The sequence below is a fragment of the Dromaius novaehollandiae genome, chromosome 12 (genome assembly GCF_036370855.1).
Source record: "Dromaius novaehollandiae isolate bDroNov1 chromosome 12, bDroNov1.hap1, whole genome shotgun sequence".
NCBI lineage: Eukaryota > Metazoa > Chordata > Aves > Casuariiformes > Dromaiidae > Dromaius > Dromaius novaehollandiae.
The window spans coordinates 15251523-15263987 of NC_088109.1; the positions used below are offsets into that span (position 1 = coordinate 15251523).

Genomic DNA, 12465 nt, shown 5'->3' on the forward strand with positions numbered 1-12465 from the left:
TGAAGCCATTCTTCTTTAATAAATAAATGGTACGGTATGTTTGCTCAATCTGCGAATCCATGGACAAGGCATCAGTCTTTCCAAGGAGACAGCTGAGTCTCCTGAAGCAAGAAATTAAAACAGTCTTATCTCCGTGTGCTGTATTGCCACTTGCTCTGACTGCCAATTTACTTAAAAGAACGAAAGCCTCTCCTGCAAACGCTGACTGTGGATACTAGCCTAAACTGGGGTCACACTACGCCTTCACCTACGTATTCCCAACAGCCCCCTCGCCGGATTTTACATTGCTGTTGTGCTAATGAAGCAATTAGTAACAGCCCAAGACAAGTTAGTATGCCAAAGGCCAAAAGTCATTTCCCTTTTAAGCAGGTTCTCGTTACCCAGAAAAAGTGCCAGCTGCAGTCTTTTACCCTGAGCGCAGTTAAAAGATAATACACAAATCTGACTGCTCCTTCCACTGCATCAGCGGTCTGCCCAGTCCCGCAGAGGATTATAGGAAAGTTGTGCTCACTGCAGCATGCAGCTTACCTTCTAAATTAAACAGCATCGCTTCAGACATGCTATATGGGGAAATTCAAAACAACCATGCAGAATCAGTACTGCTTCTGTCAGGAAATACATATACCTCTTTAATTAGTAGGTCTGTGCTGGTAGACTTGCTTTTATTGATACTTAGTGCCTAGTAAATAACTACTACTATTTTTAAGCAAAAGATTGAAAGTGTGAAGTTACACTATTGTTAACCAATAGCGGTGTGGTTCAGGAGGTCATCAAGACCCATGAAATTAAAATATATATATTTTTTAAACACTGAACCAATATTGCGGTTGCTTACAGAGACCTCATCTAGGTGCTCATTTTGCCTGATGCTCCTGTATCAGAGCACGTATGGTTTGAGTGGAGAAAGAGGAGAAAGCATGGGACAAAAGAAGTACAATTCTCCCCATTTGAAGCTGTTACATACAGATCCCTTCTCCAAAATGCTAGCATCAAAGGTGTTTCACTCACTAAAACAGATTACTTAGGGAAGAGCACATTATCCATGTTCTGCTCTCTTTAAATCAAAAACAGATGCCTTTCTTCCAGAAAACCAACTGAAAGATTTGCTTTAGTCTTGTCCAAGTTACTAGGGATACATGGGTAAAGTTTTTGGCCTGTGTTTTTACAGGACATCAAGCTAAATTATCCTTGTCCACCATCAGAACTAACGGCCACATCCTCTGCCGCGTATAACTGGCATTGCTTTCTCATCTACAAAACAGCCACACCAGTTTACTCTGGCAAAGAGCTTGCTCATCAAGTGGCTTGCCCAGCATTCACACTGGGAGCCAACAGCAGGGTAAGGAACTGAGCCCAGTCCTAATTAAATGCCTACACGACAGGATCCTCCTTCCCATCTGAACTCTAAAAATTAATTTTTCCTGCTTTAAGTATTTCTTCATTCATGCAAAGCCTGATTTTCTTACCCTACGGGCAGCAGGTGCAGATTTGAGGCCCAACTCACCAATCCTTAAGGTTCTCAGACCCAGAGCTGCATCACTACAGAGGTGACCCAGGACTTGCTCTTCCAGGAATTGACTGTGCCCATAATTAACCAGAGACTCATTCGGAAATGCCTGAATTGTAGTAATTATCATCATGATGGTGTAATTAAAAATGGATGAAATCTCACTGACAGGTGGTATTTTGAAAAGCACTTACCATCAATTCAATACTTTCCACTGAGGAAGACACGTTACTTTTGCTATCCATGGGAGACTTCGAGATCTCCAGCTCCCACATCTACTCACTTGAGATCGCATTTATTATTGCTATTTCAGAAGTACTTTCCTACCCCAAATATCGTATGACTCCTCATCCAGGAACTGCTACACCCGTTTCTGTAACTGGCAATGTCAAACTCAGCCCAGCCCTTTGCAAAGGCCAGGACTTCAGTCTGTCCCTTATTTTATATTGACCTCTAAAAACAGTATCAGAGCTGCATTTTACAGCCAGGAAGCCTGAAACTCTCACTCTCTGTTTGCACTTCCTTACTAACAGATAGGTCCCATCATTAGGATAATGAAGGAAAACTGTGCTCCAAAGTCAACGTTAATGCACAATACAGGTGGGGCTCCATATCGATCAGAGGAAGGACAGTGCTTGGAGTTTAATAAAACTGTTATTGTGCCTGGCTTTATTTACTTCTTTTTATTCCTCAACTACAAAAAGCTGCCAAAACAAAAAGTTGAGGATAGATGAATTCCCTGTTCCACATCAAATGGCTGTGTCACCAAAAAGCTTGCCCTGAACTACCGGACGCAATGGGCTTGCCGTGCCTGGATACAACCTCACCGCGTGTAAGACGGGATAGGTATTTTGAGCAGCTGTTTCAGCACCGATCTCTGCTTTCCTAAGAAATCACGCTTTTGGCCTCCACATTTACCTGTCCTTGTGTCCTCTGTAGAGCCTAACTCAGGACCCAGATACGCTCCAGCTGTGAAGGGGATTGAGCTAACCAGCTTCTAGTACTACTATCGATAAGCAAGTAAGGTTTGGGCGTCACTTCTAACCTTAAGCGCATTCATGTACACACTGTTGAAGAAAAAGGCTGACTGTCCCATTACGGATTTTCATTATTATCTACTTCCATGGCGTTTCCCACAGGTGGTCCTGAAATGGAAGGACTGGATTGAATCTAACAGCTCCAGTCATCTGACAGCTCGTACCCACAGCTTGGATTTAGCCTATCCCTAGCTTTTAGCATTATATAAAAGGTGAGAAAGAGGCACGCAGAAATTTATGGAAATTTTAACAGTAAGGAAGTATATTTATCAAGACAAAGCTACTGAGATTAAAGGAATTCATCTGCTCTTCTTTCTTCTTTTTGCAAATATTAGCCTTCAGCAAAGACATAAAAACATTTGTCTTTATTCTAAGGAGGATATTACCGGCTAATTATTTTCTAACACCAAACAGAGTCCAGATGAAGAAGGGTTTAATTGCTGGAAATGTTGAAACAGAATATTTTCATAGTGAAATTCACGTTTGGTTACAATGGATTGATTCTGTTTGATCAAAAGCTTTCTCTGTACAATTGTCTTTGCTGGAAGTTAGAGATCCTATAATCAGCCGAGAGCTTTTAGTCGCCTTTGAATCTCCAGTGTATGCCAGCAACCCCTTTTCTGCAGCCACAGCAGGATGTGCAAGTGGGGTTCCCAGGAGGAGCTATAAATAATGCAGCTCCGCGACCCCATTAGCGAAGAGGGAGATGGGAGATGCTGGGGCTTCGAAAGGGCACCCAGCTCTGCTTAGGAATACAGCTTTTTCCTTCTACTGGTCACCACTGGGGAAATCACTTAGAAAGGCTGAAAAAGGGCAACTCTTTCTAGCTCAATGGACTGGTTTATATCTTGTGACTTGAGCACAACTGCTAGTAATCGCTTCGTTCACAATACGCTCACTACTGTTGGGCATACACGTAGACAGGACGTTAGGGTCTCCAGCCTGGTCTCTTCTTCAGGATCTTTTGCCTTTCTCTACACATAACCTTGCTTTGATATTAACTCTCACTTCATAAGAGCCACACATTAATTTCTGCTCTTAGGTTTTCCCTTTCCACCAGCAATAGTACTGCTCCTATTAGCAGGACGTGCCTTGCTGCCGGGTCTTAGCTTCGCCACAGCCTCTGCAGCAGGTTAAATCCCAGCTGGTGACTGCTACTTACAGTACTCCAGTGCCATCCTCACACCAGCAAGGACCTCCTCCCTTTCCAGCATGCTCACAGCAGCACATTCAGCACCGCCACTACACACACACACACTTCTGCATGACAGGAGAAGTGTCTGTGCTCCTGCACCCCGGGGCAAAGGCAGTTCTGCTCTTGGAGGGAACCAATGGATGCACCATCCCCCAGCAGACCCTCACCTGCTTTGGAAGAAAACTGGTGCAGGTGGGCAAGGGGAGATGCTGGGTACTCCATCTAGAAGATCAGGAGACCCCACAGGACAGTATAGCGCACAGGCACAGCCAGCCCGGTGCCAACGCACAGCCGAAAGGATCTTTTTCCCTTTCCTGTCTCTGCCCCTTACTTAATGTACAGCCTTGACCAAATTGTTTAACTTCCTGAATTCCCATAGGAAAATGACATTTATCTAGAGGTTCCACAGTGAAAAGACACTATTGTAGTTACCACTACTTTTACCAAACAATGTCTTTACATTTGAGGGTACAGGGAGCTCTACATCTAGCCACATTTGAAAACGAGTGGTGTAAGAATGCACGCATCTCTTTTTCCAACATCTGAATTTATTGCTGGAAACGAAACTATCAGCTTTGCAATGTTTTATTGCTGTACAATGAGACCCATGAGATACAAACAGAGGAGACAACCCAGCAGGACAATAAATTGCCACAAACCAAACTGTCATCATGTAACGCATAAAAGCCATGTGAATGCAACCCTGCTGATGGATACACAGCCTCTTGGCAGCTGCTCTTCTGCTGCCATGAGGTGCTGATGCCTCTTCCAAACCAGGCTAGGGTGGAGACTCATGTCTCCTGGCCTCCACTGCCACTAACTGCAGCTGTTCCTACTTCCTAGGACCTACCTGGGGAGCCTCTAGACAGCTCTCTAGCATTAGCAGCAAATATGTTTTTCCTCTTCTGTTGATGAAGGTAGGGGAAGAGATGGAGGATCTCAAGTCCCGTTTTGCCTTCACTCCACAGGAAACATCACTGCACGTAAAAGGATAGTGGTGCATTAAGACTATTTGGAAATTTCTGTCAGGCAGGGAGGTGGCAGCTTCCTTGCTGACAGTCTCTGACACCATGCTGACTTCCAGCTAGTTTTGAGGGACTAGTTTTGACCCACAGCATCCAGAGCTCCTGCCCCAAGCTCCTGATGATGGGACACTTCTGAAAGGCCATCAGGCCGAAAGGCACGTAAAGCAGCCAAGCCCTTTTGACAGCCCAGCCATGTAGCTTTGGAGTTTTTTGATGGTGTTGCCCCCCTCTGGGCAGGGCACCCTTTTGAAGACATTTGCCCTGGTCCTAGGGATCAGGTAGGACAAGACTGGCTCTGACAGGAGCCCATCAGTGATTACCACAGCCCTTGATCTCCAGTGCCTGCCATGAATACGCCTTTGTGGGTCCTCATGCCCCTCCAAGCCCTAATCCTCCCGAACTTCAAAGCCACAAGAAATGCAGGAACAATTCTGGGGAGCTAAGTCAGTGGCTTTATGAGGACAGCTCAGTTTTAATTATGTGCCTGGGGGCTTTCTTGTGGGAAGATGAAGCAACTAGGTTTGGCATCACTTTGCAATGGAAGGGTGGGGATTTAACACAGATGATCTGAAAGACTGAGCAAGATCCCTTTGAATGCATTTATTTAACATGGAGGTTGAGTAGCTCTGTATTTCTCAGGCATATGATAGTGCGTGGAAAAACAGAAGAAAAACTGTACCTCAGCTTTTAGAAGGGCCAGAGCAAAATACTGATCTCCAATATAGATTTAAGCTTCTCCCAACATTACACATTACTTGGCTGTGGGTTCACATTCAGAGCCCAAGTCTAGTGCAAAAAGAGCTATGATAGATGGCACGTAGGTCTTGGTCACTGGCAGTTCCCCCTCCCATACGAGATTCCCCCAAGTGGCCTCTTTGCTGAATCTGCCTTTCTGCTCGCTGATGCCACAAAGCCAGGCAACTTAGTGTTTCTTTGAAATGGGGTGGGGGGAAAAACAAAACAAAGAAATCTGCTGAGAATGTCAGTGGGGAAATCCACGGCGCTACAAGAAGATAAAACGAGAGGCAAAGAAAGAAATCCTTATGAAAATGCATGAGATGTGCAAAACTGACAGGCCAATTAAACAAGCCTAAATACAATCAGAGATTATCCCAATGCCACTGCCATGTCTTATTGTTCTCCACCCTCCCTTTGTTTCTCCTTGTCAGCCTATGGAGGAGCAGCTCGCGAACATCCCCAAATCCCTCCTGCTCTTCCCTCCGACCAGAGGCAACCACACAAATTACAGGCTCATCACTACTTGCCTTTTATCTTTGCACAAACTGTTTTCTCACCAGACTTAAGCCAGCGGATGACATTTCTGCTTTCTGTGCATTACTCCTAAAGAACGAGCACAAATGCCGAGAGCCTGCGGGAAGTGGGGGCTGGCTGACGGTTATGTAAACACCACGCTAATCTGTTTAAGATATTAGACTCCCATATATGTGTTTTTAATAACAAAGGCAACATTTAGATGCTGCCAAGGTATCAGAGACAGTGGCAGACGCAGAAGAGCCACCTCAACCATATAAACAATGGAAAATGCTCTCTTATCTTTTCATACCACCAGGCCTCCAGGCTGCAAAATAAATGATTGCCTTCATTTACATTTTATTGTGGAGATATAACTGGCTGGAATAACTGCCAGCTGAGAACCTGACTGCAGGAATGCACTATTTTTCTCCTCATTTGCCTTAACAGATGGGGGTTTTTTTCTGGCAAGCCATCTCTATCACAGTTGTCTAGATGGTAAAAGGGGCATTAACCCATCACCTATTTTACATTTAGGAAAAAATGCTACCAGTTCAGCCTCTTGCACGACCTCATGCTAGCCAGCCATTACAGAAGAGAAGAGACTGTGGAGGCTCTCCCTATGCATCTGAAGCATACCCATGTGCTAAAGCCAAGTCTTCCTTCGATGCTCACACATTCACTTCCCACAGACCCTCCAAACTGCACATGGGATAGGAATCAGCCCACCTGAGCATCTTCATCAAAATCAGTCATCTACATGTCCCTTACAGTCAATGGAGAGGAACAGCCTCTCAGGGGAATCATTCATCCATCCGGATTGAGACATCTGTCTCAGAATGAGAAGCACTGATTTCCCTCCATTCCCTACTAGGTGAACTAGAAATGTAGCTCAGAGGGAGATGTCCACATTGGATGCCTAGCTGATACAGACCCATGCCACCTATCTAGTCTTTCTTGTATAGGTTAGCCATTAACTGCAGGTTCATTCAGTGTCATTCATATAAACAAAAAATAACCAAAGACGCATGGAGGTAAGATCTTCCAAATCAGCACCCAAAAGGTAAAACGATGTTTCGAAGGATATGAATTGAATATAAATCTCAACTCTGATGGGACCACATTTGCAGGCAACAGAAAACTTGGGGCTGGATATGAACAGCTGAAGACTGCCTACTAAAAAATTAAAGTAAAATATGCACAGGGTCAACAATAGTAATTACTGTCAATTTAGGGCTAGCTAACGTTTTCCACTGTCGTCTTGCCGTTACCTATGGATTTTCATTTCTTAATCTACTGTTTTAGCTTAGCTGTTGATGAGTTTCTAATTAAAAATTATTTAAGAAATACCATGAAAAGTCTGAGCAAAAACACTTGAGCTGTATTTCACTGAAGAAAAGGTGGCAAAAACAAATCTCAGACTCTTGAACAGCCTGAAAAGGTGAGATGTGGGGGAAGTCTGTGCCACAAGAAGCAAAATGAACGGATGAATGAATGAAATTGAATCCAATCAAATCCCAGTGCAAGTGAAGAGGGCTCCGTTAAGGATATCCTCCTCTCACCAGGGCGACTAGTGACTGACAGAAGCAGGGAGACCTCAGGGGGACCAAAGTAGGAAGCTGCCGAGGAGTCCTCTGGTAGCTCAGTCCCACTGGGGGTAGGCGAAGGTCAGGGAAGGCGCTCTGGGCTGGCTTTGGGCCTGGCCCAGGTCCCAGAAAAAGATGAGATGTGCTAGAGTATGTCTTGCAAATTGCTGTGTTGGAATTAAAAAAGGCATTGTGTTCAAAAGCCCAAAGGGCCAGCCTGAGCTGTGCATGCCACCTTTACCTTGGTATTTGCTGGATTTCCACCTCTCATCAATTTGATCCGAACCACCTTTACAATGCAGATTTTAGCATGAAGAGATGTGAGCAGCAGAGTCAGCAGTGGTGCTTAACATGGCCCTGGCTTAGGACCAAGCCCTGCCCCAACCTGTGTAAACCCAGCCAAGTCATATAACCTTTCTGTGCCCCAGATCTCCATCTGAAGATGAACCCATGCAGCCTCCCGGGACGCAGTAAGAACAGGACCATCAGGCACGCCAGTGCAGGATCATAAAAGCAGCTGAACAGTTAGGTGGACAAGAAAGAAAGAAAAAGAGCAAGTCCATAAAACGTTCAAAAGCTGCAACAATACTATTGCAAACAAACTACCAACTGTGACAGCGAAAAGAACAGTGACCTACATTACGTATGAGTGTAATTTCACACAGAGTGTAGTTTCACACGGAGTGTAGTTTCAGAAGTACTCAGTGTCCCTTTGACACTTGCAGTGCAGAATAAAGGAAGCTGAGCCTCATAACTAAGCGCACAACCCTTCAGATCTTCCTCTGCTGGGTCACGCCACATGCAGAGTTCAAGCACGATGGAGACATGCCAGGGAATGCTGTACGTGCCCCTTTTCCAAGCACTGGGCTTGTCCTGTTTGGCTTTTTTACAGATGGGCTAAAACCAGAACCATTTTCGGTGATGTTTCAGCAGTAGTATAGTTTGCTTGGAATTTAAGGGTGGGTACAACAGGACCTGGATCCAGACCGACTTTGACTGCAGTACACTTCTGCAGACAAAAACAACCCTCAGAAAAACGCAACCTAAATGTGCCCATTTCCCATTGTTTCTCTGTTGCACAAACATACATGGTAAAAATCCTGGCTTAAATACTTTGAAATGTCACAACACATTTCAACCATCTTAATATTTCAACCATCAATAAAGTTAATGAGCTGCACACTCTCACCGCGCTCCTAGGAACACCATCCCACTGGAAAGAAGACTCTACCGTACCTGCTCTGCAGATGTGCAAAACGCCATCCTCACGGACAAGGCTGGGCTCAGGAAGGGGACCCAGGAGTCCCAGCTCCCTGCCCTTATCCCTTCTCCCACCAATATTTTTAAGCCCTTGACAATCAGGACAGTAATGGCTTTAGGAAGCTCTCCCGTCGCAAAGCAATGGATATCAAACATAGGCACGTTATCCGCAGAGGAGCAGGAGCATTCCTGTTTCCTTACCCCCGGCACAGAGGCGCAGGCTGCACAGACCGCCTGGGTCACAGAGTTCCCGGCTTTCCACCTCCTCCTCCACCCTCAGCTCCTCTCTCCATCGCCTCCTCCTCGATGACTTTTTAATGATCTTCAGAACCTTGTTCACTTTATGCATTTAGTCTGGCGGCCGCAGAGAGGGGACAGGATCTTCCCCACTCCTGTGTCTCGGCAGCTCCAGCTTCTCGGGGAGGAGGGACAGCTACAAAGCAGGCAGGTCACTCGGAGGCATGAAAGCACTCGTGTGTGGATGTGCGTGCATGCGTGCCTGTGTGTCAAAAGCTTCTTTCCGCCCGAAGAGAGAGTTTTGGGTGGTGGGGGGGAGGAGGGAGAAGGATTTCTTTTGCCTCTGCCCATCCACAGCTCTTGCAGACAGTGAGGGCAGGCATTTCTTCTCCCTGATGACTTGGGAAAGCTAACAACTCACAGGGGCAGCAGATCCTGTATAAGGTTTTCAATTTCTGTTTTCGACAATACATGCATTCTGGCAGATTTCAAATGCTCCTCAGGCAAAAGAGTCAGCATCAGCTCAGAAGAAGCAGCGACTCTCAAAAAAAAAAAAAAAAAAGGAAAAGAGAGAGAGAAGAATAATTCTGGCTTCATTTCAAAGATTAGAAATAGCTAATGCAGACAGCAAGTTATATCTGCGTTTATGGAAAATGCCAAAGATCTGTCCACTCTGTAGGAAAGAGCCTTGACTCTCCCAGATGTGAATAATTACTCCCACTTACCCAGCACCTTTCAGCAATTGCTTTCTCACCCACATCTTTGGGAACAGGCAAGTAATTGCCTTTGTATTCAGCAGCAGAAACAGAGACACTGAGAGGCGAAGTGGCTACACAAGACATTATTAGCACAGCTGCTAAATACCCCCCTGCAGATAGCCTGTCTCCCGTTTTCAAAAGTTTAGGCATCCCTAAGAGGGCTGCCTGTGCATCGCAAGCCTCTGATGTTTTAAACTGACGGCAATGGAAAATAATGCGCAGACTGCAGTGGTCCATCTAGGCCCATAGCTGGCCTTGGCCACCAGCCAGACAACTAAGGGAAGGATGCAAGAAGCCCATCCAGGAAGCTCTGAAGCAATCTCCTTTCCATGGAAATCTCCAAAAATGGCTTTAAGCCCCGAAGCCTGGAGCTCAGAGCCCCATCCACTACTGCCATTTCAAACCAAGGCGTCAAGGGGAGTAAAAAGAGTGGTCTCCTTAAAAGAAACATTTTCCATTCTGCTTGTTTTGTAAATGGCAGTTTTCAGTGTTAGGAGATTAAGTGGAAAATAAACTTGTGTGCTTGGGAAAGGCTTCAGGGCAGCGAGCAGAACCGGACAGATCACAAACAAAATCCAAGTACCTTTGCTGAGGCTGCCAGCCCATCGGCTCAAAATCAAGCTATAAGACGTGACTTTAGGTGGATGCTAATTAACCCATACCTACCCATGGAAACCAACAGCAGAGGCAAGCACTCAACATCACTGATAATCACGTCAAAACTGGGCCAACCTGCAAGGGCATTTAGGTGCCCTTTGCAGGACGGGTCTCCCAGCCCTGGGGCTACAGGGTCCTGGAGGTCCCTCTGGCCCAGCAGAGAAAGCGAACATTGCCTGATCGCCCAAAACTGATGCCAAAGACCTTTCATCATTACTGTCTCCCAATAATTTCTATGAGAAAAGGTGGTTTCTCAAAGGAAAAACTGCAGTTCTTCCAGGCAATGGTCTGCCAGCACAGGAACAGCACTCTGCAGCTGGGCGAGGAGGGGTTAAGCGAACAGAGAAGTCCTTCTCCAAGTACAAGCACAGGCGGGATGGACCTGGATGTGCCAGGAAGCAGGCCTGGGAGCCCATTAACATGCCTAAAACTCCATTTATAGTGATATAATTACAAACAAACCCTGCAGTAGATAGTATTAATGGATGTTCAAATTAAATTATCATGCACTTTGTTTAAGGCATTATAAATAGAGCTGTTATTCTCACTGTTGAGCAAGCCACAACCTGCCCCCGCCTCCACCACGCAAAGGCCAGCGCAGGGCAGAGTGCGGCCCGCCAGCGACGGCCACCACCAGCCTCGGGTTAACCCTGTCGGACCCCAACTCTCGGCCCGGCACGGCCGAGCCTGCAGTGCCGCAGAGCACAACCGAACGGCGAGCTTTGGCTGACGCGATCCGCTCAGCCGCCTGCTCCTTAGGGCCTAGATTTTAATGAGACATGGCCCTAAATAAGCAGCATTGTGTAAATTGTGCCACTCCAGGAACCATGTCACTCCCAGGCGTCCCTGCGGGGCACTGCTCCTCTGCTTCTGCCCCTCTCCGGGCCTGCGAGGCTCAACTGAGAGCACCTGGTTCGAGCAACAACACTTCAGCCTCCACCGCTCTGCCTTGGCGACTAAACACTCTCGTCCTCCAAACCTCTCCTCCATCTCCATCTCGCTCCCACCCCAACCTCACTCCATTTCCTCTCCTTTCCTTTGGAGGACGGCTGTAGTCCTTCACATATTCCTCATCAGGGAGATTTATGAGTACAATTCCATTTTATTTTGATGGTTAATACTAGCGCTAATACTGCTGTCATGTCGACATAATTAATAATGAGACTAATAATGCCAAAACCAATCTAAGAGTCACTTTATTGGTCTTCAGTGTCATTAGTTAGAGCTGACACAATCAATTCAAGTTGCCACTCCATACTGAGCTATCATTAACACTTTTCCTCTAAAATAAGCAGCAGCCAGACTCTCAATCCAGTAAGCAACGTTACAGAGGGTTACTTGCGGGGTGAGCCTCTTCTGATGCTGTAATTAATATTTTAGAGAACTGCAGCAAAGCAGTGAGTAGCAGGAAAGCAAGACAGTGTGGAACAACGTACAGCATTTTACCAGGATGAGCTTTAAGGGAGCAACGAGACCTCCAAGCTACAAGCTGCACTGCCACGTGGCTGCAAATGCTACTTGTATGTGGGTCATTCTGCGCTTTCCCGCCTGCCACAGCATCATGCAGCTTGTCGTACAGATGGACTAGGAATAATTTTCTTTGATGCAATATCACTGTGGTCTTCAGCATGCAAATGCCTGCCTGCACAGCTGGTGCTGCCTGCAGCAGAGGTCAGCCCACAATCTTAACACAGGCTCTGGCTGGGCACTATAACCAAGCAGCAAATAGACTAAGTACATGGAAAAATATCCAGATCTGGGGCTCTCTGAACTAACGGAGCCATCACAGTCTAGAAAGAACTGGAAAGGGGAGACCTGGAGGATTGTGCCATCCTTCCATGCAACCAGGGAGAGGTTAAATGTCCTCAGGGCTTCCAAGCCCAAAGTGCGTTTCCAACTGAGAAAGAACAGCACACGTGAAGGGGTGAGGCAGGTAATGAAGCAATTTATGA

General features: G+C 46.1%; 1 protein-coding gene across 2 annotated transcripts in view; it reads right to left on the minus strand.

The window, feature by feature from the left end:
* The window catches only part of GRIP2 (glutamate receptor interacting protein 2), a 299043-nt gene that overhangs the window by 146505 nt on the left and 140073 nt on the right, over positions 1 to 12465 (minus strand). The window contains exon 1 of one of the 2 annotated variants that reach the window (XM_064518998.1): positions 9063 to 9323. The exons of the other annotated variant lie outside the window; for it this stretch is intronic. Within the exon in view, the coding sequence (XP_064375068.1) occupies positions 9063 to 9210 (148 nt within the window). The 5' untranslated portion in view covers positions 9211 to 9323. Of the gene's footprint in view, positions 1 to 9062; positions 9324 to 12465 lie in introns of those variants that run through there. 2 annotated transcript variants of the gene reach the window in all.